We start from the raw sequence: 27,372 nt of genomic DNA on the forward strand, positions 1-27,372 counted from the left end.
AGCGTGTATAATTGTCTGTCTCCTTGTGCCTTGCGATTGGTTGGCCATCATTTCAGGGTTTCCCTTGCCTCGTGCCCGAAGCCAGCTGGGATAGGCTCCAGCACCCCCCGGGACCCTTATGAGCATAAGCGGAAAGAAAAAAAGGGGGGAAAAGAATGAATATTCAGTTTTTGGGGTGTTACTTTATAAAACTTTTTCCGCAATAAATGGCAAGTGGTTAGTTTTTTGAGGTATTAAATGAATTGTTTTGAGCTCTCCACACATCAAAATAGACACTTTTGCCCAGAAGTGGAACTAAAATTAGGATAAAAGAAAATCCCTATCTCATAGGAATCAATATCTAGTAAACGTGCATGTGATAATAAACAAATATAAATAGGGTGGGGCAAAAGACACGCCGTAAATTGTTTTAAAAAATCTATTTTCAGTTTGGTCATGGTGGTCCATGCTGGAGATTGAAGTTTACTAACCTATGTGATGTGTTTATCTCATCCGAAAATAACCCCTAATGAGCTATAACAACCATGTAAATGTTTTCATTATCCTCCTTAACACTGTACACTGATGCACTGTACACGTGAGCTCTTTAATGTCAACAAGTGTTTGCACTTGGAGGCCAGGTAAATCATTTAACCATTTTTAACGTCCTTTGACACTGTTTTGGCAGCCCGGCGGCTGAGCGGTTAGCGCTTTAAGTTCAGGTCGGTCCACCAGTGTGAAGTTTGCATGTTCCCCCTGGGCCTGCGTGGGTTTCCCCCCGGTACTCCAGCACCCCATGCAACCCTAGTGAGGATAACGCGGTTCAGAAAATGAATGAATGAATGACACGTCAGCTGTTCTCAATCTGCATTGGTCTATCATCTAGTAAACAATGTCACGTGAGGTTATTTTGAAGGATGGTGGTCTACTCCAGTGATATATGACACCCAGCAGGTGTGGCCTAGGGTAGATAATAAAGAGCTGCTTGAGCGAGTTTACTCACACCCACATACTTGTTCAGTGTTTTATGCATGAATAAGAGTGTTCTGAAAGCATGTTCTTTTCCAGGATGAGGGACCTCAGTGGTCTGGACAAGGCCTTGGTGAAAGATCTGAAATCTTGCTGTGCACGGGAGGGCTATTTCCTCCCCAGCAAATCTGGATTGAAGATGATCGAAATGTCTGAGGTAACCCATTGACCCACTTTTTCTCCACTTTTTTGCTGTTTGTCCTCCATTCGAATACAAATGTGACCTCAAATATTCAGAGAGGCGTGTCGGCTAAATGCAGAGATGCCCAAGTGGAGGAATTGTGGGGTCTGACAAGCTTTCATGGCTACAGCATGCAAACGTTTGTCCGAGCTGTCAACCTGCTGGATCGATTTCTTACACACGTAAAGGTATGAAAACACCAACAGTGAGGTAAAAAGATGCCATCACTCATTGGCGCGATACGTACAATCCATTTTGGCAGAGGGTCGAATGATTAGTGCACATGATTAACCTTTTTCAGTTTAATTGGATTGGAGTCTAGCACCATGGTAGGCAGGAATGAGCTAACGAGGTGACCTGAAAATGCCCCAAAATACGGAAGCTTAATGCATTCACCTTAAAAATTAAAATAGCCCAAGCTGTTTTTCAAAATAATGTATTTTTTATTATAATTTCTTTGGGGGAAACTCAATTTCAAATGTATTTATTTTCTGGGGTTGTTTTTTGAATTATTTCTTTTCTTCTTTGTTTTTTCAATTTTTTTTTATTTTCTGGGGTTGTTTTTGAATGATTTATTTCTTCCTTGTTTTTCAAATTAATTAATTTTTGGGGTTGTTTTTTTGATCCATTTATCTCCTTTGTTTTTTGTTTTATTTTTTTTCCTCAGCCCGGCAACACAGGGAATTTTTTTTTTTGGCGAAAACTGGCTTTTACCTTTTGTGCGCCATGATTTTGTGAAACTTTTAACATCAAATGTGTGGGAATTTGACAAAACTGTCGAACAATTAGCATTAAAGGGTTTTGCCTTTGGAAATGAATGGCACTTTTTTTGGCAGGACTGAATTTTATTCAACATCAGATATCATTTTTTCTCAAAATATGTTAAAAGAAGATTCCTGCTAGTCATGACCATCTTAATCTAGTTCCTGGAATGCCCCCTTTCCTGATTTAGCGCGTGATGATGAGACTTATCGCCCATGTGGGGATTGTGACAGGCCGAGCCCAAACACGTGCCACTTGCGTCCGTGTGTTGCTTGCACTTGGCGGCCCGCACCACGGAGGAGGCGACTGATGTGGCACCCACCCACCAGCCATTTGGCCGCTTCAGCGCGTCAGAGTTGCTCCGCATGGAGGAGGTGCTAGTGCTCCAGCTGGGCTCCGACACCCCCGCGCCCACAGCTTTCACCTTCCTGCACCTTTACTATTCAGCCTTGACTGGCGTGTGCCATGACGAGGGGTAAGTGTCCATACCAAAACACAGTGAGGTTTGACAGCAAAAGACCAATATATTGTCCACTAATGCAGTGGTCCCCAACCAGCTGTCCCTGGACTGGTACCAGTCCCGAAGCCACCCATTGGCGGTCCTTCAGAGTAAAAAATATTGACAATTCAATCTCGCCATCTTACTTGAAATGAGAAAAGTTGTTATAATAATAATAATGTTTTTTCTTGCTGTTGTGGGTGTTGTTCGTGCACCGACCCAATACCCAACATACAATTTGTCTTCAGTTGACGCTCTCCCCATTAGCCGGTCCGCGAGAAAATAGAGAGTTTTACCGATCCGCGGTCAGAAAAAGGCTGGGGGCCGCTGCACTAATGGACAACGAACTGATTATAAAATAAAACGGCAACTATTTCTATTGAATATTTATCACAGGGGTGGCCAAGTCCTCGAGAGCCCCTATCCAATCTGTTTTCCATGTGTCCCTCCACCAACGCACCTGAATCAAATAATCGGGATTGGTATGCAGCTTCTGGACAGCTTGCTGATTAGCTGATCATTTGATTAAGGTGTGGTAGATGTGGAGATATTGAAAACAGACTGGATAGAGGCTCTCGATGACTGGAATTAGCCACCACGGATTTCTCCTTTTGGTAAACTGACCTAGAAATTCTCAATAGCAAACATTTTCTTATTCAGTTCAGGCGTTTGTGTTTTTTTAATATCCGACAGTGGTGGTTTTTCGTTTTCTGTTTTTTTCCATATATAAGGCGCACTGGATTATAAGGCGCACTGTCTATTTTGGAGAAAATTTAAGACTTTTAAGTGTGCCTTATAGTCGTGAAAATACGGTAATTATTCATTCATTTTCAGTACCACTTATCCTTACAAGGGTCGCGGGGGGGCTGGAGCCTATTCCAGCCAACGATGGGTAACTGATATTGGGATATTGATACCGAATTGGTGGCCAGCTCCGCCCAAGGCACAAGGAGATGGACAACTATTCACGTTCAAACTCATACTTAGGGGAAGTTATGAATGTTCAACCAGCATGTTTTTAGGTAGTGGGGGGAACGTATAATACTCACGCAAGCCCAGGGAGGCCCAGACCCGCGATTGAACCATCAATCTTAGAACTGTGAGGCCGCCTTTATTAATTCTATTTATATCTTTTATGCGTATACTCAATTCCCTAAGTCTGGTTATGTGTTTTGGGCTAATGGGGTCAAAGGTCACAGAGCCCAATTGAATTTGTATGTTTCTACTCAAGTTAATGCAAGAATGAAGGATGGTATTACGTATTGTCAAACTTGCAGGATATGTTTGTCGTGTGGAAGGGAAGCGGAATCTGGGGATAATGAGGTCAAAAGTCATAGAGGTCAGGAATGGAATTTGGCAATAACTTGTTTCATACTTAGAGAGTGCCCACTCTAACAAATTTGCCCATGCTTTGGCTGCACACATTGCCTTTCTAGTTGTTGTTGTTTTTCAATTTATACATCATTTAATTAAAAATAAGAAGGGACCAGTGATTACTCTCTTATTCATTCATTTTTAAATTTGAAGTAAAATATTACAGAACGGAATTGTCACTTATTTCTGTAGTTCTCTTTAATTGAGGATTACATGGGGACACCCCGAATCGGTGGCCAATCCAATTGCAGATCACGCTCACACTCATCCTTTGGGGCAATTTAGATTGTTCAACCAGCCTACCCTGCATGTTTTTGGGCTGTGGGAGGAAACCGGCGTACCCGGAGAAAACCCACGGAATCCCGGGGAGAACATGCAAACTCCACACAGTGAGAACCAACCTGGGATGAAACCCTCAGAACTCGCAGGCCGACATGCCGTCCCATCAACGGTCCGCCCACTATTAGTATAGTACAGTGGTACCTCGACATACGAACACCCCGACATAGGAGCAATTCGAGATACATGTAAAATTTCAAGCAAATAATTATCTGGAGATGCAAGACAAATTTCGTGATACGGGAAAGCCAGGTGGCCAAGACATGAGAGGCTGTTTATGATTTTAGTGCACTGTGTTTTTTGCCGCATCTCTTTCGTGTATAACAGATATCTACGAGCACCGGGCGGACCGTTGCGCTTTTTTCAGTGTTTTTTTCCCGTCACTCAGCGTGAATGGCGTGGCGATCGCTAGTACGAGGGCTATATATTACTTCTCGTTGGCAAGTGGTCGTGCGTTATACTATTGTGAGGACATTTGTGTGCATCATTTTCGGAATATTTGGAGGGAATACAAAAGCAAACAGCCAATCGATTATGAAAATCAGTGTGGAGGCGGGGCAAACAGAGCTAATCCGGCCGGGAGAAGAAAGGTATAAAAACGTAAAACAAAATTAGAATTAAGTTTAGTGGACAGTGAGATTAAATTAATTTTTGAGTGTGTCTGCATCGTAATCCAATTTCATTTAAATGTGTTTATGTTTTATCACGATTCATAATATGTTAGGCTGGTTGTACAATCTAAATTGCCCCGAGGTATGAATGTGAGCGTGAATGGTTGTTTGTATTCTCGTGCCGTGCGATTGGCTGGCCACCCATTCCCGGGTTTTCCCCACCTCGTGCCTGAACTCAGCTGGGATAAAATCCGGCACCCTAGTGGGAAAAAACGCGGTTTAGAAAATGAATGGAAAAAAAATAAAAAATATTTTATATTACAATAGTTTATTTATACTCTCTTCAAAGAATAGTATCGCCAATTTTAATTTTTCAATTTTATCTCTGCGAATATCATGATTTCATTTCATGACCACACAAACCGATGTGACCTGTCAGACTGAGTTTGACACTTGTGTTTTTGAAGAACAGAGATGCCGAGTGTGGTCAAGCTTGAAGCTCAACTGAAAGCCTGCTTGTGTCGTCTAGTTTTCACCAAAGCAAAAGTAATGTATTTCCCTGATGCTTTTTACTGTAGTTTGGCACTTGCTGCCACTGACTCATCTGAGTGTCTCTTTCCTCTCCCCGCAGCCGTCCGTGCTGGCCCTGGCACTCCTGGCCCACGATTTAGGGAGCTTGCAGTCCCCTGCCGCGTCGGATGTCCTCCGGCAGCTGCAAAGACTAGCAAAGGTACGATGCCGACGAGGGCTTCAGCAATCAACACTTATCAATTGCCTATTGACAACTCTTAGCCAATGAGCATTTGTTAATCATCTTTCAGAATCATTGCTGGCAGTAAATGTCCAATTTATTTTAACCAGGAGGTGTGTATAAATGGGAGATGTTCAGTCGCCTCTGCCATTTAGTCGTTCATTCTCTGTACTGCTGATCCTCACAAGGGTTGCAGAGGTTGCTAGAGCCTATACCAGCCAACTCTGGGCAGTTGGAAAGTTACCTTGAATTAGTGGCCAGCCAACCGGCTGTATCTGGGCCAGAGGCGAGGGACACCCTGAATCGGTGGCCAGCTGATCGCAGGGAACAGGGGCAATTTAGAGTGTCCAATCAGCCTATCAAGCATGTTTTTGAAATGTGGGAGGAAACCGGAATACCCTAAGGACACCCAGGCAGGCCCGGCCGGGGAGAACAAACGTCACACAGATGGACATGACCTGGATTTGAACCTAGGACCCTAGAGCTGTGAGGACGACGCGCTAACCACTTGTGGCACCAGGCCACTCGCCACCTTGTTTCGAAACTCTTAACCTCAAAATTGTGAGGCTGACGCGCTGACAACTTCACCCTTCCCAGTCCAAATGAATTGGACGTCTGGCACCGTCAATGGAATATAACAAGGAAAATGCAAGAATATCCTCCATTAATATCTAGACTAGTACACAATCAAATTTACCCAATAAATACACTTCTTGATAATTGTATTTGTGTAGTACTTGTATTTATGTATTGGTGTGAAAACATGTAGTACGGTAGTAATAATAGGGGTGATCCTACTTAGCGGTTTTTCAATTATGGTGGCCATGAATGTCTACATTATTCCCGAAATTCAGGGAATTACTTTACTTGGGATTCTTTCTGCTGCAGGTGGGAAACAGCGATCTGCGCCACTGGCGGCTTCTGGTGGCTAAGCGTATGACGGAGTACTGCTCTACTCGGTGCCACAAACCAGATGGCAGAAAGCTGGTGTGGCCGCTTTCCAAAAGGACGATAAGGATTCTGCGCACCGCCCGCTGCACTGCCCCGGGCCTGCCCACCATACTGGAAGACTCGTGGGACCAAAGGTCACCATAGCACCATAACACATGAGGACAATGGCCATTTTGGTTAATACTAATCTCATTCCCTGCTTTTGGCCGAAAGCACCATTCGGTCGAAATTGAATTGGAGGTATAATTGTGATCAATTGCAGTGAATGAGTTCATAGTATAGACATAGGAGGTAGAAAATTCACTTATGAGCAGTTCTTTTCTGGTATGATGCTAAAATGTGTTTTTTTTTTCAACAGCGAGGATGACATCAGCAGCGCTGAAGACAGTCCATGCGGCTCTCTAGGCAGTGTTGGTGAAGGCTCCTTCTTTCCCTCTTCTTGTTTCTGATTTTTTTTCAATGTATTTAAATCCACGTTTATATATATAGTATGTATTTTTGTAATTCATAATGATACTGTACAACATGATGTTATACATCTTTCTATTGCATGTATTACATGTCTAAATGGTTATTCATTCTCTGAACTGCCTAACCTCATAAGGGTTGTTGGGGGTGCTGGAGCCTATCCCAGCTGACTTTGGTCCGGAGACGGGGGACAACACCCTAAATTGGTGGCCAACCAATCGCAGGGCATGAGGAGATAGAAAACCATTCACACTCACTCATACCGAGGGGCAATTTAGAGTGTCCAATCATCCCAAAAAGCATTGTTAGCATAGTTTTCGACTTTATGTTATCATGTATTCAATCTCTCTCCTTTAGGCTCTAATTGGCAATAATAATCACAAATGTAGGCGGTCCAGCAGCTGAGTGGTTAGCACGTCGGCCTCATAGTGGGGAAACTGGGTTCAAATCCAGGTCGGTCCATCTCTGTGGAGTTTGCATGTTCTCCTAGGGCTTGCGTGGGTTTTCTCTGGATACTCCGGTTTCACTCACACATTCCAAAGACGGTAGGCTGATTGGACACTCTAAATTGCCACTAGGTATGAGTGTGAGCATGAATGGTTGTTTGTATCCTCCTTGTGCGCTGTGATTGGCTGGCCACCAATTCAGGGTGTCCACTGCCTCTGGCCTAAAGTCAGCTAGGATAGGCTCCAGCACCCCTGCGACACTATTGTGGATAGAGCGGTTTAGAAAATAAAATGTAAAAAAAAATGAAATCATGAATGTGCACGGGATTTCTGGGTTCAAACCCAGATCGGTCCACCTGTGTGGAGTTTGCATGTGTGTGAGGTTAGGGTTAGGTTACAGCACCCCCACGATCCTAGTGAGGATAGAGTGGTTCAGAAAATGAAATAAAAGTAAAAGAATGAATAAAATCACGAATGTGCACAACCCCCTACTTTCATTATGTTATTGGACTCACGTGTGCGCGCACTCAGACTTCATCTCCTTGATGAAGGAGGAGGAGGTGGAGGAGGAGCAGGAGGAGGAGGAGGAGGAGGAAAGAAGGAAGAGAAAGGCAGCACTCGGGGGGAATGCCAAGCGTCCGAGCTCCATCCCCACCAACGTCTCCCTCCTCATCATGCAGCCGGAAAAAAAACAACCGAGATCGGCGATGAACCGCCGCGGATGAGCGCCCGAGCACCAGCGCTATGAGCAGCAGCGACGCCTATGATGCGCACGCTTGACCGGATTACGACGACGACGACGGCCGCTGAGTGAGGGACGGAGGCCGCATCCCTGGCCAAGATGGTCCGCGTAGCCAGCGCCCTGGGTTTGGTCATTCTGTGCGTGGCGGTACTCATCCTTTCGCTCATTAGCTACGTCTCCCTGAGGAAGGACAGCCTCTTTGGGACGACCGTCAGCGGGCCCAGGATCATGTTTCACGCGGGTTTCCGGTGAGTGATGAGCGGGGCTCGAAGGTGCACGCACGCGGGCAGGTGGCTGCTTGGTCGATGCAACACGCCGTGCTAGTGGTCGAAAATAAACTGAAGGTTGCACGCCACAATTTTTTTTTACCCCATTACAGGCAGAGTAACAATGTATTTTTGATTTAAAAACACGTAAAGGTGAAGACAGTATCTTTATACTCTCCTTTGCAGGGGAAATAATCTCCATCAGCTAATTGGCTACTATTGAATTGGTAGCAAACAAATGGCTATTGCTATTGATAAGATATTCATCTTTAAAATGTAATTTCAATAATAAACAAACTTTTCCATAATATTCTATTATTTCAAAATGCAATTTCTTAAAAAATATTCTATTCTAAAAAAAATAGATTATCATGTGAAAATATATATTGAAAAAAACCTTGTTAGGTGGCCTGCTCAAAGAGTGGTTCGCACATCTGCCTCACATTTCTCAGATCGAGGGTTCAAAGCCTTAGGGCCTTCCAGTTTGATATATGTAGGTACTCTGTTTTTGGTATGCGTGTGTGTACGCGCGTGTATGTGTGTGTGTGTGTATGTGCGTGTATGTGTGTGTCTGTCTGTGTGTGTGAGTGTGAGTGTGTGTGTGTGTGTGTGTGTGAGTGTGTGTGTGTGTGTGTGTGTTCACGCGTGCTTGCCTGGTTGTTAGTCCCCATGTGGCCTGCGATTGGCTGGAAAACAAATTCAGGATGTAAGTTGCCTATTTATTGCCTAGTGTTGGCTGCAATAGGCTCCATCACCCCTGCAACCCTCGTGAGGATCCGCTGCTTAGAAATGAAAAATTGAAAAACATTTCTTTGATTAATGTTTTAAATGATTGATCTACAGAAGAGAAAAGTTTTCCATGGTACTCAAATTTATGAATTTAGGAGGTATAGGAGTCTGTATTTGTGATAACATTTGTAAACAGAAACTACTTTGACAATTCCATTCAAATACATTGCTCTCTTTTGATATTTGGGCACTCTTTAATTTATTAACTACAGACATACAATGTATTTGGACTGGGACTGGCAGTGATCCTTCCCAATCCAAATGGATGGATGTATATTGCTGTTGATGTCACTGACTGAGTAAAATTAAATTCAAATAAACATGGAGAATAGGCAGTAGTCCATTGCAATGGATGAACATATTACAAATGCTTCCAGGCATCTTTTGTTGGTGGAGACGTGTTAAAAAAATGTCAATTTCAGATCACAGTTCGCCATGAACTTCCTGGACCCTTCCTTCATTCCACTGACCAACGCCCTGAACGAGGAGCTCCAGGGGAAACCGTCCAAGTGGAAATTCAACAAGACCGCCTTCTTCCAGCAGAGGTAAGATAGAGGGAGACGTTTGGGCTAAAAGGAAATGAGAACGATGGGAGAGAATTCGCAGACTGATGGAAACAGGGACATTCCAGCAAGATTGGCTTTATGGGGCTTCAAACTGGGAACACAGGTGCCAACTGAGGCCTGCAGAGCAATATTTTATGGCCCTGACTTGTCAAATTTCAGTGTTGTATGGCTATGTACATATAGAGGGTAGGTTTGTTGGCAAGGAATGATAATTTGATGGCAAACAGACGACACTTTAACTCTCCCCTTGTGCATCAGGAAGGACATCTTCAACTTCATCGACATTCCGCACAACTTCTCTCTGACTAAAAGCAGCGTGCGCGTCGGCCAGCTGATGCACTTTGACTACTCCAGCCACAAGTACGTCTTCTCCATCAGCAACAATTTCAAGTCCCTGCTGCCCGACGCCTCGCCCATCCTAGACAAGCACTACGGCACGTGCGCGGTGGTGGGCAACAGCGGCATCCTGACGGGCAGCCGCTGCGGCTCCGAGATTGACGCCGCCAACTTTGTATTCCGCTGTAACTTCGCCCCCACCGAGGTGTACGCCCAGGACGTGGGGCGGAAGACCAACCTGACCACTTTTAACCCCAGCATCTTGGAGCGCTACTACAACAACCTGCTGACCATTCAGGACCGCAACAACTTCTTCCTGCACCTGAAGAAGCTGGAGGGTGCCATCCTGTGGATCCCCGCCTTCTTCCTTCACACCTCAGCCACTGTCACCCGCACTCTGGTGGACTTCTTTGTGGAGCACAAGGGCCAACTGAAGGTGGAGCTGGCCTGGCCTGGGAACATTATGCGTGATGTCAATAAGTAAGACCGCCGTCCTCATCTCCTCTAATATCTAACAAACTACTACGTACATCAAGTAAATGTATTTCAAAGTCTTCAACAGAAAAATCTTAAAATTATTTGATTAAAAACATTACATTACTTATTTTTACATCACTTGAAGTTGTTCAGGGTCCGCAGATATCAACTTTTGGTGACATTACTTCAGTGTGAAAAATTAGATTTTGGAATAGATGGTGTTGTCCCTTGAGATTTTTTCAACGGAAATATTGTGCCCCAACTCAAAAAAGGTTGGGAAACACTGAAATAATATAATATAGTTGAATCATCTTTAGATTAATATTGTTTCAATGTCGTAATCCTCACAAATCTACACATTACAATTATTATTGGAACGCGTGTTAGGATTTCCTTCATTTTTAATCCCATAGCAGGTATTAATGCTTACAAATATGCCAATATTTAGAGGTCCTGCTTTATTTACATACTTAATAAACAGCTAGACTGACTAACGTAATTGATTGGGTGGATTAAATCAAATTATTTTTAAGATTAGGCATCATTTATTAAAGTGCAGTAAATGTATTTGAAACCATGTTGAGCCTTCTCCTCAGTTTAGCTAGCTCAGGGGTAGGGAACCTATGGCTCGGAAGCCATATGTGGCTTTTCTGATAGGTGCATATGGCTTTCCGCTAAAATGTGAGGTAAAATATGGGAACAGCTGTTGAGAGCTCAGTCCTGAATGCATCAATAGGAGCGTTACGTGATCATTGTGGAGCCGACACTACCTCTAGTGCGGCTTTAAACAAAATGTTTTCCATTAGAGTCTTCCGCATGCATGCTTCTATTGATTATCATGGATTAGCAACAGTGCGACAATGTTGTCAAAAGATCTCAGAAAACGTGTGTACTGTTGACATTACTAAAAATAGTACAGATGTTACTGTATTTTTACTTTGAAATTTTGATTTATGGCTCTAGGAATAACATTGGAAAATATGAATTGTTTATGGCTCTCTCCGTCAAACAGGTTCCCGACCTAGCTTCTACGCAACCCTTGCCACCAAAGTGGTCTGGGGCCTAATGGAGTCATTTCTGCACAACATTATAAAAATTCGATATACCCCGAACTACCTCTTCAGTTAATCGGATGCATACATCGACATTCACTGTTATTTCACAGTGCTTCTTACTAGGCTGACCTGTTTGATAGGTCAGTGTTTTTCAACCTTTTTTGAACCACGGCACATTTTTTACATTGGAAAAATTTGTGGCACACCACTAACCAAAAATTTTACAAAATGACACTCTTTATAGTATATTTACTACAGCACGGACACTGGACAATGACATCATATTTGCAGAAAACTATTAATAAATGTTAATTTTAAAAAAAGGATATTGGATAATTTCTCACGGCACACCTGACGATCTCTCACGGCACACTAGTGTGCCACGGCACAGTGGTTGAAAATCACTGTGATAGGTCATCTCATGACATTGTCTTTTAAAATTCAAGTAATAATGAAAAACACTCTGAATTGAACTGTAAGACATCTTTTCTCTTAAAGCCCCTGAAACGAGCAACAGGAAATGAGACTTACGCAGTGGAGTTTGTTCATTGTGGTGATTTCCTGTCTTGCCATGCAACCACAACTCTTTCTCAACCATCACTCCCGCTCAGCCATAATTCAATGTTTTTTCAATCATGAATTCACTGTTTTTCAACATTAGTCCATTCGTACATTTCGTAGCACCTCTAAGGATTTTTCTTTTACAATATATCCAACAATGATGGACACTTCACTCATCGCATCTCATTTTCTGAACTGCCTCATTAGAGTGATGGGGAGGTCCTGGAGCCTATCCCAGCTGACTCCGGGCCAAAGGCGGGGGACGCTTACAATCGGTGGCCAGCCAATTGCAGGGCACAAGGAGAAAGACAAACATGCACGCTCACATTCATACCTCGGGGTTAGAGTGTTCAATCAGCCTACCGTGCATGTTTTTGGAATGTGGGAGGAAACTGGACTACCCGGAGGAAACCCACAGGAGAACAGTCAAACTCCACACAGGTGGATGTGACTTGGATTTGAACCCAGGACCCCAGAACTGCGAGGCCACCCTTGATGGACACTATTTCTTGTGACCGGACGTTTGGTCGCCGGTCTTTTGGTCGCCGGTCTTTTGGTCGCCGGTCTTTTGGTCGCCGGTCTTTTGGTCGCCGGTCTTTTGTTCCCTTAAGGTCGCCGGTCAAATAGAGTTTAGTGTTGAAACCAGCTCTCAAAATTATATTCATGTGAGAGATCTTAATATCTAAATATCTACCGTATTCAACAGAACGTAGCTATTAAACAGTACTGAGATATTAAACTCTCTTAGATATTAAATTCTCTCTCGTGAATATAATTTTGAGAGTTGGTTTCAACAGTAAACTCTCTGTCACTATTTGACCGGCGACCAAAAGGGACCGGAAGACCGACGACCAAAAGACCGACGACCAAAAGACCGACGACCAAAAGACCGACGACCAAAAGGGACCGGAAGACCGGCGACCAAAAGACCGACGACCAGAAAACCGACGACCAAAAGACCGACGACCAAAAGACCGACGACCAAAAGACCGACGACCAAAAGACCGGCGACTAAAAGACCGGCGACCAAAATACCGGCGACCAAAAGACCAGCGACCAAAAGACCAGCGACCCCCCTATTTCTTGATTATTTAACTAATAGACATCAACGAAAGCCTGCTGTGAAGATTTTGTTAAGTGTTTTCCTGGCTCTGTTTGCAGATACTGGAAGACCAAGAACCTTTCCCCCAAGCGACTGAGCACGGGCATTCTCATGTACACGCTGGCTTCGGCCATGTGCGACGAGATCCACCTGTATGGATTCTGGCCTTTCGGCTGGGATCCCAACACGGGCAAGGACCTGCCCTACCACTACTACGACAAGAAGGGCACAAAATTCACCACTAAGTGGCAGGAAACCCACCAGCTGCCCAGCGAGTTCAAGCTGCTCTACAGGATGCACCGCGATGGCGTCACCAAGCTCAGCCTGACGCATTGCACGTAGAGGGGAAAAGTGGGTTACATCGGCACGGGTGTGAGGCAGCGTTTCGCATGCCGAGCGCTCATTTCGCACGTCTGTCTCGTTTGCTTTTTGTATCCTGGTGTGCATGCTCGCCAGTGGTGGGGTTGATGGGGGCACTGCAGTGGAACCTCTGTGAAAGAAGACCTTCGCAAAACCTAAAAAATACAAAAGGTAATTTTGAAACGTTTGTTACAGTGCAACACACACCCAAAACATTTCAAAATAGCCACCAATAAATTACTGAAATGGGCCAAATGATGGAGGTTCCACTGTAAATCCAAATTGTATTGGTTGCCATTGACGGTGATAGACAAACCAGATCTGCCACATTTGCATATTTACATTATTGACACCAAAAATGAGGAAAATGATTAAGAACTGTCTTCTTGCTATGACATTAGTATGTCATTTTATTCATAAACTCTTTGCTATTGAATAATATTTTAGATTTTTTTTTTTAAATGTACAAATGTTCTAAATCCTCCTACCTGAGCCCCTCAAGAGGAAAACTGAAAAAACGGAAAACAGTAAATATACATCTCTCTCATCTCATTTTCTGAATTGGGTTGCGGGGGGTGCTGGAGCCTATCCCAGCTGACTACCCGCATCCCTCTCGACCCTTGTGAGGATTAAGCAGTTCAGAAAATACATAAATGAATAGAATATTTAACCCCACAACCCTTAATAATACAAGTGGTTCGAAAAATGAATGAACCTTTACAGAAACACAGACTGGACATAGACTAATATAACAGTAAACAACATTTAGTTTATGACCTGAACTTGCAAAATAATAAATAAAATAAAATAAAATCTCGGGATCTAATGTTAACAACTCATTAGCATTGAAACATCATCTTTCAATGCCAGCCATCCTATTTAAAATTTGATGTCTATCGCAATCAATGGCAATGAATCAGCATGACACAACGTACGAAAAAGAAAAAAAAAGAATCACTGCCTAATCTCAGGGAAGGAGTTAGATCAGTGTTTTGAAATCCAAAGGGGCGCGGTTGACCACAAGATGAGTTATCCGACAATCTGCGCTAATCTTGTTTACAACACTTTGTGTCCCAATTCTAAACCTTTTTGGATAAATAACATTCCAAATAATAAGCCATACATTCACAGAGATAGGTCATATAATAGATATATATTTACAAACAAAATATTATTGTGTTACTCAATATTGTCAAGGTGTTAAATGCAAAGATGTTTTTAGTCTTTTAGGGTGACAAAATGAATGTCACAGTATAAATAAGAAATTATAGCGCAAGAAGAAAATAAATCAGCTTTTTGTTTTCCAAGAAAAAAAAAAAATAATATCGGTAGAATAAAATCATAGAAATAAAAAAACATTGAAGTTTTAAAAAGGAAACTGTTGTTTTCACATCTAAAGTTAGTTCCTCGTTTTTATATTGATAACACTTTTTTCAGGTCTTAATTGGGGAAAATTACACATTATCATCCTTTGAGCTTTATAAAATACTTGTTTAGAACCAAAAGACAGTTTTTGCGCTATTAAATATAGCCATTATAGACCATTCTGATTACATGTTTTTTTTCCATGCATAGAATGACCAATCCAACTAATCTCATAATATAACTTTTTCACTTAACATTCATTTCCAGTGCAATTACAACTTCGATCTAAAGAAAATGACATAAACTTTTGCAATTCAAAATGCAACAACTATTATGTTGTTGTCAATTTAAGACATTGTTTTAAGATGACTTTTTTTTTCTCATAAATTCACTCTGTGGTAAAATGACATCTATTTTCTATGTAAAATTATAATGTTCTCGTAAAAATTCTGACTTTATGCTGGTCTTAACATCAGCTAGTGTGACTAAATCTTAAAGTCATAACATTTTGAACCAAATTCAAATTTGCAGCTTGGATTCTGACCTTCTTGACGGCAACCCTCAATGACAGAAACCCATAAAGACTTGCTGCATCTTGTTACAATAGCATGCTCTACTCAACCTCACATGCATGCCAGAGGCACCTAACAATTCTTTTCTAAAATCTTCATTGAGGGGAGATACATTGCAAATGGCTATTTTTCTTAAAAGTACAGTGGTACCTTGAGGTACGAGCTTAATGCCTTCCGGGACTGAGCTCGTATGTCGATTTTCTCTTAACTCAAATGAACGTTTTCCATAAAAATGAACTAAAAACAAATACATTTGTTCCAACCCTCTGAGAAAACACCCAAAACAGGATATTGGATTGGAAAAATATTTTTATTTGGTCTAATTCGCCATCTATTAACAAAGTCACAAATAAGTATTGGTTTAATATGACTAGAATATGTTTAATAGTTCTAAAATTAGACGGATCGGCGGAGAGGGGGGGAGACTTTGCACGGCAACGTGCTCGTAACATAACATAAGCAAATTTAAATGAACTTGGATTACGATGCAGACACACAAAAATAAGTTGAATCTAACCTTACACTAAACTTACTTCGAATTTTGTTTAACATTTTGATATCTTTCTTCTCCCGGATTGGCTGCATTTGCTCCGCCTCCCCCCTGACTTTCAGATACCACATATCGAGGGTTGTTTGCATTTGTTTTCCCTTCGAAATATTCCGAAAATGATGCACACAAATGTCCTCAAAATAGGATAACGCACGACCACTTGCCAACAAGAAGTAGTATATACTCCTATCGTATTAGCAATCGCTCCATCATTCGCACTAACTAACCGAAAAAATCAAACACTGAAAAAAATGCTTTGCCCAGTAGAGATATTACATGAGGGAGTTGCGGGGAGAAAGACAGTGCCCATGATGTTCTTATGAGCAGCCTCTCACGTCCGCTGTCTGCTCGTTCATCAAAATTTGTCTTGTATCTCAGGATATATATTTGCTCAAAATTTTACTCGTATCTCAAATTGCTCGTATGTCGGGGCACTTGTATGCCGAGGTAGCCCTATACATAGTTTCAATGAGCTAATGTTGGCAAACTTGCACAAGACAAAGGATTTAGGGTTCAGATAGTCACTCTGTTCAGTGAAAATAATGAGAAAGTCGTAGGAATCAAGGTCCAACTTTGGCACATTAGTATGACAACTACATGCTATTAGAGGTGAAAACTTTACCCTTATTGATATGTGTATATGCTACTAATGCGCCACTGGATTTTCTGATAATTTCTCAGACGTATTTTTAATTTGAAGGAATTTCTTTACTCAAATTATATTTATTAATATTTGAAATTATATTTAATTATTATTTAGATAGTTCTGGAGATTCAAAAATAGAGATAAAACATGACAAGCACTCACACAAAGCAACAACCATTAATTCATATGTTATTGTTTGTATCCAAATTTAAAAGAATAAAATAGGGCCATAATTCAAAAGTTGACACTTTAACCTTTCTTACGGACATGACTTTTTGGTCATTAAAAAAAACCACAATTTGAGAAAGTATGTATTTTACTTCATAATTGTTAAGTATTAATAGATTAAATAAAAAGAAATGAAAATGGATAAAAACAAATAACGGTTATGGTTGCAAGTAACTCTTTTTTTTTTTTCATAGTATTTAACTCTTGCATGCCATTGGTGGTAATAGATGTCCAAATCATATACATTTGGAAAACTGAACGCTGATCTTTCAGTGCCTTTGACAGCGCTAAACGTCCAAGCCTTTTTGACTGGGAGGGGCAAATAGACAATTTAATTTGATATTTAGCTCCAGAAATGACAATAATTTAGTTAATTGCTGTTCCCTCCATTCCCCATAAAACAAAATGAATGTGTTTATTTTTGCTCAATTTCCTGACATCCCAGTGGCAATACAAGAGGTTTCTTGTGTTCTTCTGCTGTAAACTTCCCAAATCTCAAGCAGATCAATTCCCAAAGTGAGGTAGTAGGAAAACAGGACCACCCAAACGAGTCGTCGGTGGTCTTGTGGAAGGCACATGACCGTAAGCCACCTGACTAGAACCTTTGAGTGGATGGATGTCACCGGCACACTCAGATTGAGTTGTTGTTGTTGTTATTGTTGTTGTTGCTTGGACTCTTTTGCCTAAATCAGTGTTGTTGTTTTTTTAAATTAATATTGGATTGAGTTGAATGATTTTATTGTCATTATTCAAGTATAATGAGATTTAAAGCTTCATCATTTCCAGGTGAACAAAGGAATGTATGCAAAAAAATGGCTTTGAGGGAAATCATGTTAATTGGGTCTGGAATATCTAGCTAAAATGGTGTGCGTCACAAATATAGTTAAGAAATGTCAAGCGTAAAATTATCTTTGTCCTTTGATTTCATGTTAAAAAAATGTAAGAGGATAATGCCAGCCTTACATATTCTTTCCTTGCATGATTGCCAAGTCAATGTACAGAATTAGAGTAAAGAAATGGGAAAAAAATCCACGACACTCTCAGCACACGCTTATCAGAAATATTTTCCTCAAAGACATTTTTTTTTGTTTAGGATGATGTGATGACTGTAATCCAGACCAAAACTATGGAGGACCAGGAGTGCCACAATAAAATGAATCAAAAACAAATGTAAACATAACAATAAAATTGGAATAATACATTTTGATATAAAAAATTTAAAAAATCAATAAATGTATGTTCCCAAAAATGTTGAGATAAATATATTTTTAAATTTGAAATGACAAAATACATTAAAACAATAAACATTCAAAATTTGAAAACAATGAAATTACATAATTAAAACAACCAAATCTTGAACTACGTCTTTAGAATAACATGATTAATCATTGTGGGGAAAGTAAAATTCAATTAAGCTAAATATATAATACACCAAATGAATAACTATTAAATTAAATAAAAAATTCAATACATAACTTTTGAAATAGAAAACAGCCAATGACACATTTAATTATGTATATATTAATTTAATTTTGCTACCCTTTGTCCTCCATACTAAATTACTTTCTACATTAATAGAAGTAAAATAGCAAGAAATGTTTCATCTTATTTGAAATGATCAATTTTCTACCAATCTGTACATAGTACTTAAAGTGCCACCTACAAAATACTAACACAGTTTTATTTCTTGTTCTTTTTCCTGTGTGCATGGCTAACATAATTACTGAGAGGCCTATAAATATAAAGTCATCAGTGTCTGTTGTGTCCCTTCGACCAAAAACATCTGTATATTTCAATGACTTAATATATTCTATGATAAATATGTGCCTGCATATTTAACTCATCAATGACTCAATTTGTCCAATAAAAGCTTTTTTTCTTCTGACTGATTTTAACTCGTGAATATTTATATTGACTGTCATGCAGGTTGAAATACAGTGTTCCCTCGCTTATCGCGGTTAATGGGGACCGGGACCACCCGCGATAAGAGCATTTCCGCGAAGTAGGGATTCCCCTTCCAAAATGCTTAATTTGAATTTAATTCCAATTTTTTATTTTTATTATTATTTTGCTTTTTACCCCCCTGATACAGTACAGTGTTCCCTCGCTTATCGCGGTTAATGGGGACCGGGACCCCCCGTAATAGCTGCGTTTCCGCAAAGTAGGCGTGCCCCTTCAAAAAGGCTTAAAGAAACGTGTAACACGTGCACAAAAGCACCACCAAGCAAAAACATCATAGTAGTCCGGTTGGAGGATCTTCTGCAGTTTTTTTGCACGTAAGAAACATCGTTATTGGGAGTTGTGAACAGTTTTTTTGGGCAGTGAAGATGCGCCTGTAAACAGCCATGACGTCATCAATGCGATTCCTGAACTCTCACCATGTTATTGACCATTTCTTTGGCCTTTTTTTGATGCAATTACTAATTCTTATTGAATATTTTGTTTCTAAAACTTGGAAAATGAAGTAATTTATCATTTTAATTTAATATCTTTAAATTTTTTATTATTTTTTTTCCTGAAAAAAATCGGCGAAGCTCTGAGTCCGCAATAGCTGAAGCGCGAAGTAGCGAGGGAACACTGTCCACCATAAAGAATACGGGTAGAGAGAGTGAAATTCATGTGATAACAAAAAAAAACTGTGAAATATGTTGTTTCAATGTAATATATATAGATTTTTTTTTTCCAAAAAAAATCTGCGAAGCTCTGCGTCCGCGTTAACTGAAGGGCGAGGTAGCGGGGGAACACTGGAGATTGATGTCTCTATTACCGAAAATAGGAGCCATTGAGTTAATAAAACTGTTTTACATTTTTATTTATTATTGGAATGATAATAAACAGTAAAAAATCTGCATGGCGTCAGCAGGCACACCTTCTCCAAAGGGCAACATCTTGAGTTGCAACCGTCTGGCTGCCTTCGCCATTGCGCTCAGTTTCGGGGGCACTCTGCTCCATCCGCTTCATTACCATATCGAGTAAAGTCTGCACTGCTTTGTCCACGCCTGAGCCTGACAAGGCACTCGTCTCAAAATAGGGGATGCTGGGAATCAAAAGAATACACTTCAATATTGATGAACAAGGCTTTATAGCATGAAAAATTCGGTGGGTGATGTAACGCTAGGTCAGGAACATTTGTCCAATGTACAGTGGTTTCGTACCTTGGATTTTTCAAAAGGCATACTTTACATTCAATTTGCATCATTTGTTCCACAATCTTTAATACTAGCTCGTATAAACCAGCTGGGGACTGTCAGAGCCTTCAAGACCTTCTCTGCTGGCCTAAAGTGATATCTGAATCACAGACTGATGTTAATTCTGTTTTGTCCATGAATACTTATACTAAATAATTCCAAATTGTCTATCAGCTTCCTTTCATTGCTTTTCCCCTGGTTGAGCTGCTTCCAGATGTGTGTTTTCATATTTAAGCATCTATGCAATCACATTTCAGCCATTGTTTGTTGCCATTGTCAGAAATCTGCTTTGAGGCCTTCACAATCAGTTCTGCAGGCTCTGCCGCATGAAACAATGGTCGATAAAACTGTTGCTTTAACAATCAGATTTCGAGGGCGTAGGGATACGTCATTGCCTTCTCGCAGTCGTAGGGAAACGTCATCGCTTTCACCAACTATGATTGGCTCGTGATAGAGTGGACAAGCCAGAGCTTGCAAACTATATCTGGAGCGAGCTGCAAAAGCAAATATATTGTTGTGTTGATTTAATAGCGGTTTTGTCAACCTGCAATGGTTGAAGGAGGAGAAGGAATTGACTTCTTTGCAGATTCACTGTCAAATCCATTTTCAAGACGGACATTTCACAAAAAGCTGGAAATCATTAAGAAAGGTGCGATAACTCCGAAGCAAGCAAGCTTGTCACAACCGGGAATGAACATTTTCAACACTAAATCGAATAAAAACGTATGCCAGGAATACGACAGGACAGGCTCGACGTTCAGCATTAGCTTTGATGGCGATAGAAAAGAAGGAGGAAAGAAAGGAAGACGGATTTTCTGTACAGATAAAAACAACTTTTGGTGAGTAAAATATGGTGATATTCAAATAATATTTCAATTGAATGAGATTATTATGTTTTTATATATATATATATATATATATATATATATATATATATATATATATATATATATATATATATATATATATATATATATATATATATATATATATATATATATATATATATATATATATATATATATATATATATATATAATGTTTTATAACCATAAAATAGTTTTCGAGGATTGGATATAGAATTGAAGGCGTCGGATTTAAATTCACGGCCCGCGACTGGTATAAACCCTTTAACAATGCTAAAAGTAGTATAGCAACTTTGTATGAAACATGCACGCAAATGTATGTACAGTTGTGGTCAAAAGTTTACATACACTTGAGCAGAACAAGTGAGTTGTAGAAATAACTGGAAACTCAAGAGTGCCATGACATTATGTTCTTCACAAGTGTATGTAAACTTTTGACCAGAACTGTATGTAGAGCAAAAATATAAGAAAGCTATTTATTAAACCATTAAAATGATGCAACAACAATGAAGCAATCAATAGCAAATCAAAAGCAGCTCAGTTCAAACATGCAATTGCTGAAGGGGTTGGTCTAACTCAGGGGTCACCAACTCCGATTTAGCTTTGTCGCTTGGATAATATTGCTACGTTTACGAGGAGGCGCGTGGTGCAGTGAAAGAGTGATTACCATATCCGCCTCAGTTCTCAGTTTTCAATGACCAGGGGGTGTGGACTTTGCATGTTCTCCCCGAGAGTGTGTGAGCATGAATGTTTGTTTGTGTCATTGTGCCCAGCGATTGGCTGGCGACCAATTCGGAGTGTCCCCCGCTTACGGCTCACCATTGGCTGAGTGAGATAGGCTTCACCATCCCTGCAATACTTATGAAAATAAGCAGATTGGAAAATAGAATGAATGAATGAATGCTTATATGTTGTCAAGAGATGGGTGGTTTGACAGATTTAGGAAAAGACAAAAGATATCCACACTTAGGGACGATCATGTTATGCTTGTACGCTGTGCCCCTAAGAGCTAAGAGGTTGATTGAACTTGGTTCAATTGCTGCCACACCTTCATTAAAAATAAATTGGACACCTATGGCTCAAATTAAGAGAACACATCAACAACTTTTCTACTGTTCTATTTGTTTAAACATTATTTAATTAGTAATTATCTCGTTGGCTGCAATCAAACTTCGTTCAATTGCTGCCCCCCCCCCCCCCCCCCCCATTCCCATTAAAAATAAAATGGACGTCTATCGCCGTAAACGACATTAAATGAAATCATGCAATGCCTGGCATCCCAGTTGTAAACGACTTCATTTCGATTGCTATGAAAGTTGAAGAATCGTTCGATTGATTTGATCAGTCAGATAGTCTATGAAAGCCAGTCCAAATCACTGACCCATATTTGTCCGCCATATCTCGAGCCTGCCTGGCGTGCACGTCCCTAATGCTCCGGAGATCGCCCTTTGTGCCTACCAGTACCACGTCTGGGTTGTCGCAGTAGGCGTTGGCCTGGAGTTGACCTGAGGACAACAACCGTAAAAAAAGGGCCAAGTCCATTCAAAAGTAAATAAGAGAAAACAGGGTTGGTGAATACTATACTATGTAGTTTGTGGATATACACAATTTTAGTGGGTGTTTTTTTTTTTCAAACACATACTCATCCAGTTCCTGACATTGAGGAGGCTTTGTTGATTGGTCAGGTCAAACATGAGTAGAAAGCCCATGGCATCCCTGAAGAAAGCTGTCGTCAGACTTCGAAATCTACCGCAAAAAAAAAAAAGATATTATTTAACACTGTTTATTCATTTTAATTGCACATTTATTCACTATTAATGACCCATGTGTTTGTTTACTACCATATGCCTACATGCAGTAAATATAAAATCTCACATTTTTAATAGCTTTTCAAGGCTATTGTATGAAATAGATTCTGATTCTCCATGAAGTTATGTAACATGTCACAGTTCAATTGTGTGTATACAGTATTTTCTATAGATGTATCTAGTATACTCTTCCTATTAAATTCACAAATCTAAATGCCCAATTCTCTACAGCTTCTAAAAAATATGCATTGAGAGTTGTGAAACAAAGAACTCTCATATTGAAAATTGTGATTTCAATTTGTTTTGCTATAGTGGGTCATGATGTGTAAAATATTTATTTTTTAGAAAAAATGTAGCTGCATTTTTGGGGGGTAAAGTTTGATATTTGAACTGAAAAGATGTGGTTGTGTTTATGTAGCTTAAAGAAAGTTTGTAGTTAGACCATGGGTGGGCAAACTTTTGGGCCCGGGGGCCACATTGACTTTAAAAATTTGACAGATGGGCCGGGTCAGCACAAGATACGATACATATAAAAAACTGCATCCGTTAACAGTACATATGAAACATAAACAGAAAAAAGGACTAAAGTATTAACATACTCATCACTTATCATAAAAGTACAGAGTATAAAGTACAAAGTAAAGTAAAAAGGAATGTATTAAGAAATATTAAAATGTAATTTTATAAAAGATATAGGGGCTGTAAAACACGAAAAACAAAAAAGAGTGGACAGAGCTACTGCCACTGGCTTCTGTGTGACGGCGCCATCTTGGGGAAGAAAAAAAACATTATTTGGACAATATCAGCGGGCCGGATTAAAAGGCCTAGCGGGCTGGATGTGGCTTGCGGGCCATAGTTTGCCCATGTCTGGGTTAGACAATGCGGAAAACAATATAGGTGCTCCAATTAATTGTTTTTTGGATGACTGGTCAGCGCATCTGGTTTGATTGGGATTTCTCTAGGTACTCTGATTCCCGCCCGCATAAAAAATAAAATAAAGTAAAAAATACATGTATGGCAGGAAGGGTTGAACCCTCGTCGAAATTGTCTGTAGGTATGACTGTAAGTAAGCACGAATGGGTGATTGTCACCTGCCCTGGGATCGAGTGGCAACCATTTCAGGGTGCCCATACCCATAGTTGGCTGGGAGAGGCTCCAGCAGCCCCTGCAGGCCTTGTAAGTATAAGAGGGGGATAAAAATGAATAAATAATTCATCATTCACTTTACAAAGAGAGAATGGAAGACAGTGGCAAGTAATTGAATTGGATATATCATGTTAACATGTATACATATATAGAACCCAAATACATTTCATGCATAGAGTTTGGATGTAACCGTGCCTCTCTTGTCCAGCCGTGTCCCAAAGCTGAAGGTGGACTTTGAAGTTCTTCTCCGTTGTACCATCAGCATTTGTCCCTGTGTACATCTGCCAGAAATAAAGATAATGATTTTGGGGGTGAGACATTTTATCATTTTTTTTTTTTAAGACTAGCAGTGTAAATCAGAAAAAAATACCGTATAGGTCATACTTTATTAATAGTTTGGATGCACATGCAACCGTTAAGTCCAAGCCCGGACCCAATTTTGCGCACTATAAGATGTACCTTCAATACATAGATGGCCCATTTTAGAACGGGTCTATACAAAAGTCGCACTACATTATAAGGCACAGTAGATGGAGTAAAAGTAGTGGTTGGAGAGTTACGTTTTGATCCACGAGATCAAGGGTAAGCAAACCAGTCCTCAAGGGCCGCTGTGGTTGCCAAATTTTGTATCAACCGATCCAACACTACAGTTTAATGAATTAAGTTTTTGCTGAAACAAAAAACACCTGAATTGTTACATCAAATGTTACTCATGCGTGGTGTCATAGTTGGAATCAAATGCAGGGAAGCAATCGAGGACGTGGAATGGAGTGCTCTCACAAAACTTATAATAAAACAACAACAAGGCTATCACAAAAATATCAAATAACAAATCAAACATGACATGGAGGGGCGGCAAGGTGGATGAATGGTTAGTGGATCAGCCTCACAGTGGGGGACCTGGGTTCAAATCCAGGTCGGTCCACCTGTGAGTTTTCATGTTCTCCCCTTGTCTCTGTGGGTTTTCTCCGGATACTCCGGTTTCCTCCCACATTCCAAAGACATGCATGGTAGGTTGATTGGACACTCTAAATTACCCCTAGGTATGAGGGTGAGTGTAAATGGTTGTTTATCTCCCTTTGCCCTGTGATTGGCTGGCCACCAATTCAGGGTGTGCCCTGCCTGGTCCCCGAACTCAGCTGGGATGTGCTCCAGCACCCCACGCAACCTGGAGAGGATAAAGCGGTTCAGAAAATGAGATGAGGAACCTGACGCAAAAAGATATGGGGTAACAAGTCAAGTCAAAAGCCTAATTGTCATTACACAACATAATAACGAAAGTGGTGCTACTCCACAAAGTGTTTCCCAATGAAAATATAAATAAGTAATTTAAAAAAGGCACGTCCGAGAAAAAATATAGAAAAGGAAAAAAAGGAACTTGGCATGAATCAAACAACGTCGAAGATCCAACAATGAACACACAGGGTTTAAATAGACAGACAAGGGCTGATTATCAATCACGTGCAGCTGATTACAAGAAAAAAGGAAGGCCGGAGGGACACAAGAGCTAAGGTATCCATGGCAACACATTCGTAACCGAACTAAGAAAATTTGAATTAACTTGGATTAATGTATACAGACACTCTGAAACATATGTTTAACTTTACACAAAACTGAATTGTGATTTTTTTTATTTTTTTTTACCTTTTCCTGGCCGGGTTAGCAGGTTGCCACGCCACCACCCTACACGTTCGCTATCGATGAGCTGTTTGCTGTTGTATTCCCTTCAAAATATTCCGAAAATGATGCACACAAATGTCCTCACAATAAGATAGCGCACGACCACTTACCAATGAGAAGTATTGTATTTTCACGACTATTTGGCGCATCGAATTTTTAGCCGCAGTGTCAATAACGAGTGCTATTTCTGTATTTTACACAGACAAAGGACGCACCGTTTTTTTATGCAGCCATATATATATATATATATATATATATATATATATATATATATATATATATATATATATATATATATATATATATATATATATATATATATATATATATATATATATATATATATATATATATATATATATATATATATATATATATATATATATATATATATATATATATATATATATATATATATATATATATATATATATATATATATAATGTGTATATAATTTATGGATGATTATCAAACTGTAATAGCGCTGTCAACGGAAGCAGCCCCAGACACTATTTACGGTCCGACTGCTGGGATATAAAGTCCTTTTGTCAATACACCCAGGTTGACGGCTGTGATAACTTTGCACTAATAGTATCAATATAATACAACGGCGAACACACTAATTTGGTGCTACATGCACCAAATGCACGCTACACAGGCACGCTAAAAACACGTTTTTAAAAAGGCAACGGAAGCAAAACTTTCCTCATATCTCGAGCATCTCGTAGGTAGAACTGCTCGTATGTAAAGGTACCACTGTGTAATTTTTCTATTTTTTCTTCTCATTGTATTCTTTGGCTAATGCAACGTATAGTCCGATAAATACAGTAAATGAAATAAAAGTGTTAGAAAAAACTCAATAAGGTGAAATAAAGGGGGAAAATTTAGAGTAAATGAAAATTAAAAAACACTGGAATAAAAGAATGACTAACTTTAAAAATATGGACAATACATAAAAATTGAAATAAATCAACTTAAAAGTATAAACAGAAATAGAAATAAAGGTTGGAAAAATAGAAATGTACATACATTTTATGACATTAATTTAGAAACAAAATATACTAAAAATTTAATAAATGCAATGAGACATTTAACTTATTCAATAAACATTCATTCAAGTCAAAATGGATTGTTCGTCTAACACGCCGAATGCTTTGAAAGGATTACCATACACAGTCAGCCGCCCAATTAAAATGAATTGTAATGTTTATCATTGTCAATGACCGACAATGAGCAAATAATTGATGTATTTACTGACGTTTGGCTCTCCTGGTCCACTAGAGTCAAATAGACATCACTCACCAGCCGTTTTTCCCGAAAGTCGATACCCACAGTGGAGTTGAATTTGCGGCTGAACTTGTTATCGGTGTACCTATACAGGAAGGTGGTCTTGCCCACACCCGAGTCACCCAATGCCAACAGCTTGATCAGATAGTCGTAGTCCCACTCGGCCATGGTGCTGCTTAGCCTGCTTACCGGGGGGTTACAAAGTTGACGTAAGCTTAAGGCGGCATCTTAAAACTGCGATCAGAGCGCGTGACTCGGCCCGAGCTGCGTCCGCATGAGCAGTCAAAAGGGTTTTTAGATCTCCTGTTGGGCTAGACAGAAACCCTTTCATGAGGTGCATGTCGGCGCTTTCTCTTGGCGTGGCCAATCACATTTGGCTGACAAGCCCACA

The 27,372-nt window shown here is 40.1% G+C and overlaps 3 protein-coding genes across 3 annotated transcripts; 2 read left to right on the forward strand and 1 right to left on the reverse strand.

The window, feature by feature from the left end:
- Positions 1 to 997: 997 nt before the first annotated feature.
- On the forward strand, positions 998 to 7,876 carry LOC144195425 (cyclin-G2-like). Its single transcript, XM_077715058.1, has 7 exons — positions 998 to 1,165; positions 1,246 to 1,377; positions 2,185 to 2,426; positions 5,242 to 5,320; positions 5,406 to 5,504; positions 6,414 to 6,610; positions 6,835 to 7,876. The coding sequence occupies exons 1-7, from the start codon at positions 1,034 to 1,036 to the stop codon at positions 6,923 to 6,925; spliced, it is 972 nt and encodes a 323-aa protein (XP_077571184.1). The 5' UTR covers positions 998 to 1,033; the 3' UTR covers positions 6,926 to 7,876.
- A 78-nt stretch (positions 7,877 to 7,954) lies between these two features.
- Positions 7,955 to 14,199, forward strand: LOC144195424 (alpha-N-acetylneuraminate alpha-2,8-sialyltransferase ST8SIA3-like). The gene is made up of 4 exons (XM_077715057.1): positions 7,955 to 8,380; positions 9,610 to 9,732; positions 10,012 to 10,569; positions 13,344 to 14,199. The coding sequence occupies exons 1-4, from the start codon at positions 8,232 to 8,234 to the stop codon at positions 13,624 to 13,626; spliced, it is 1,113 nt and encodes a 370-aa protein (XP_077571183.1). The 5' UTR covers positions 7,955 to 8,231; the 3' UTR covers positions 13,627 to 14,199.
- Positions 14,200 to 19,800: 5,601 nt separating this feature from the next.
- LOC144195550 (ras-related protein Rab-27B-like) lies at positions 19,801 to 27,249 on the reverse strand. Its single transcript, XM_077715268.1, has 5 exons — positions 26,997 to 27,249; positions 24,209 to 24,294; positions 22,702 to 22,805; positions 22,441 to 22,564; positions 19,801 to 20,042 (listed from the first exon to the last, which is right to left on the reverse strand). The coding sequence occupies exons 1-5, from the start codon at positions 27,147 to 27,149 to the stop codon at positions 19,862 to 19,864; spliced, it is 648 nt and encodes a 215-aa protein (XP_077571394.1). The 5' UTR covers positions 27,150 to 27,249; the 3' UTR covers positions 19,801 to 19,861.
- Between the last annotated feature and the right edge of the window lie 123 nt (positions 27,250 to 27,372).

The sequence above is a fragment of the Stigmatopora nigra genome, chromosome 4 (assembly GCF_051989575.1).
Source record: "Stigmatopora nigra isolate UIUO_SnigA chromosome 4, RoL_Snig_1.1, whole genome shotgun sequence".
Lineage (NCBI taxonomy): Eukaryota > Metazoa > Chordata > Actinopteri > Syngnathiformes > Syngnathidae > Stigmatopora > Stigmatopora nigra.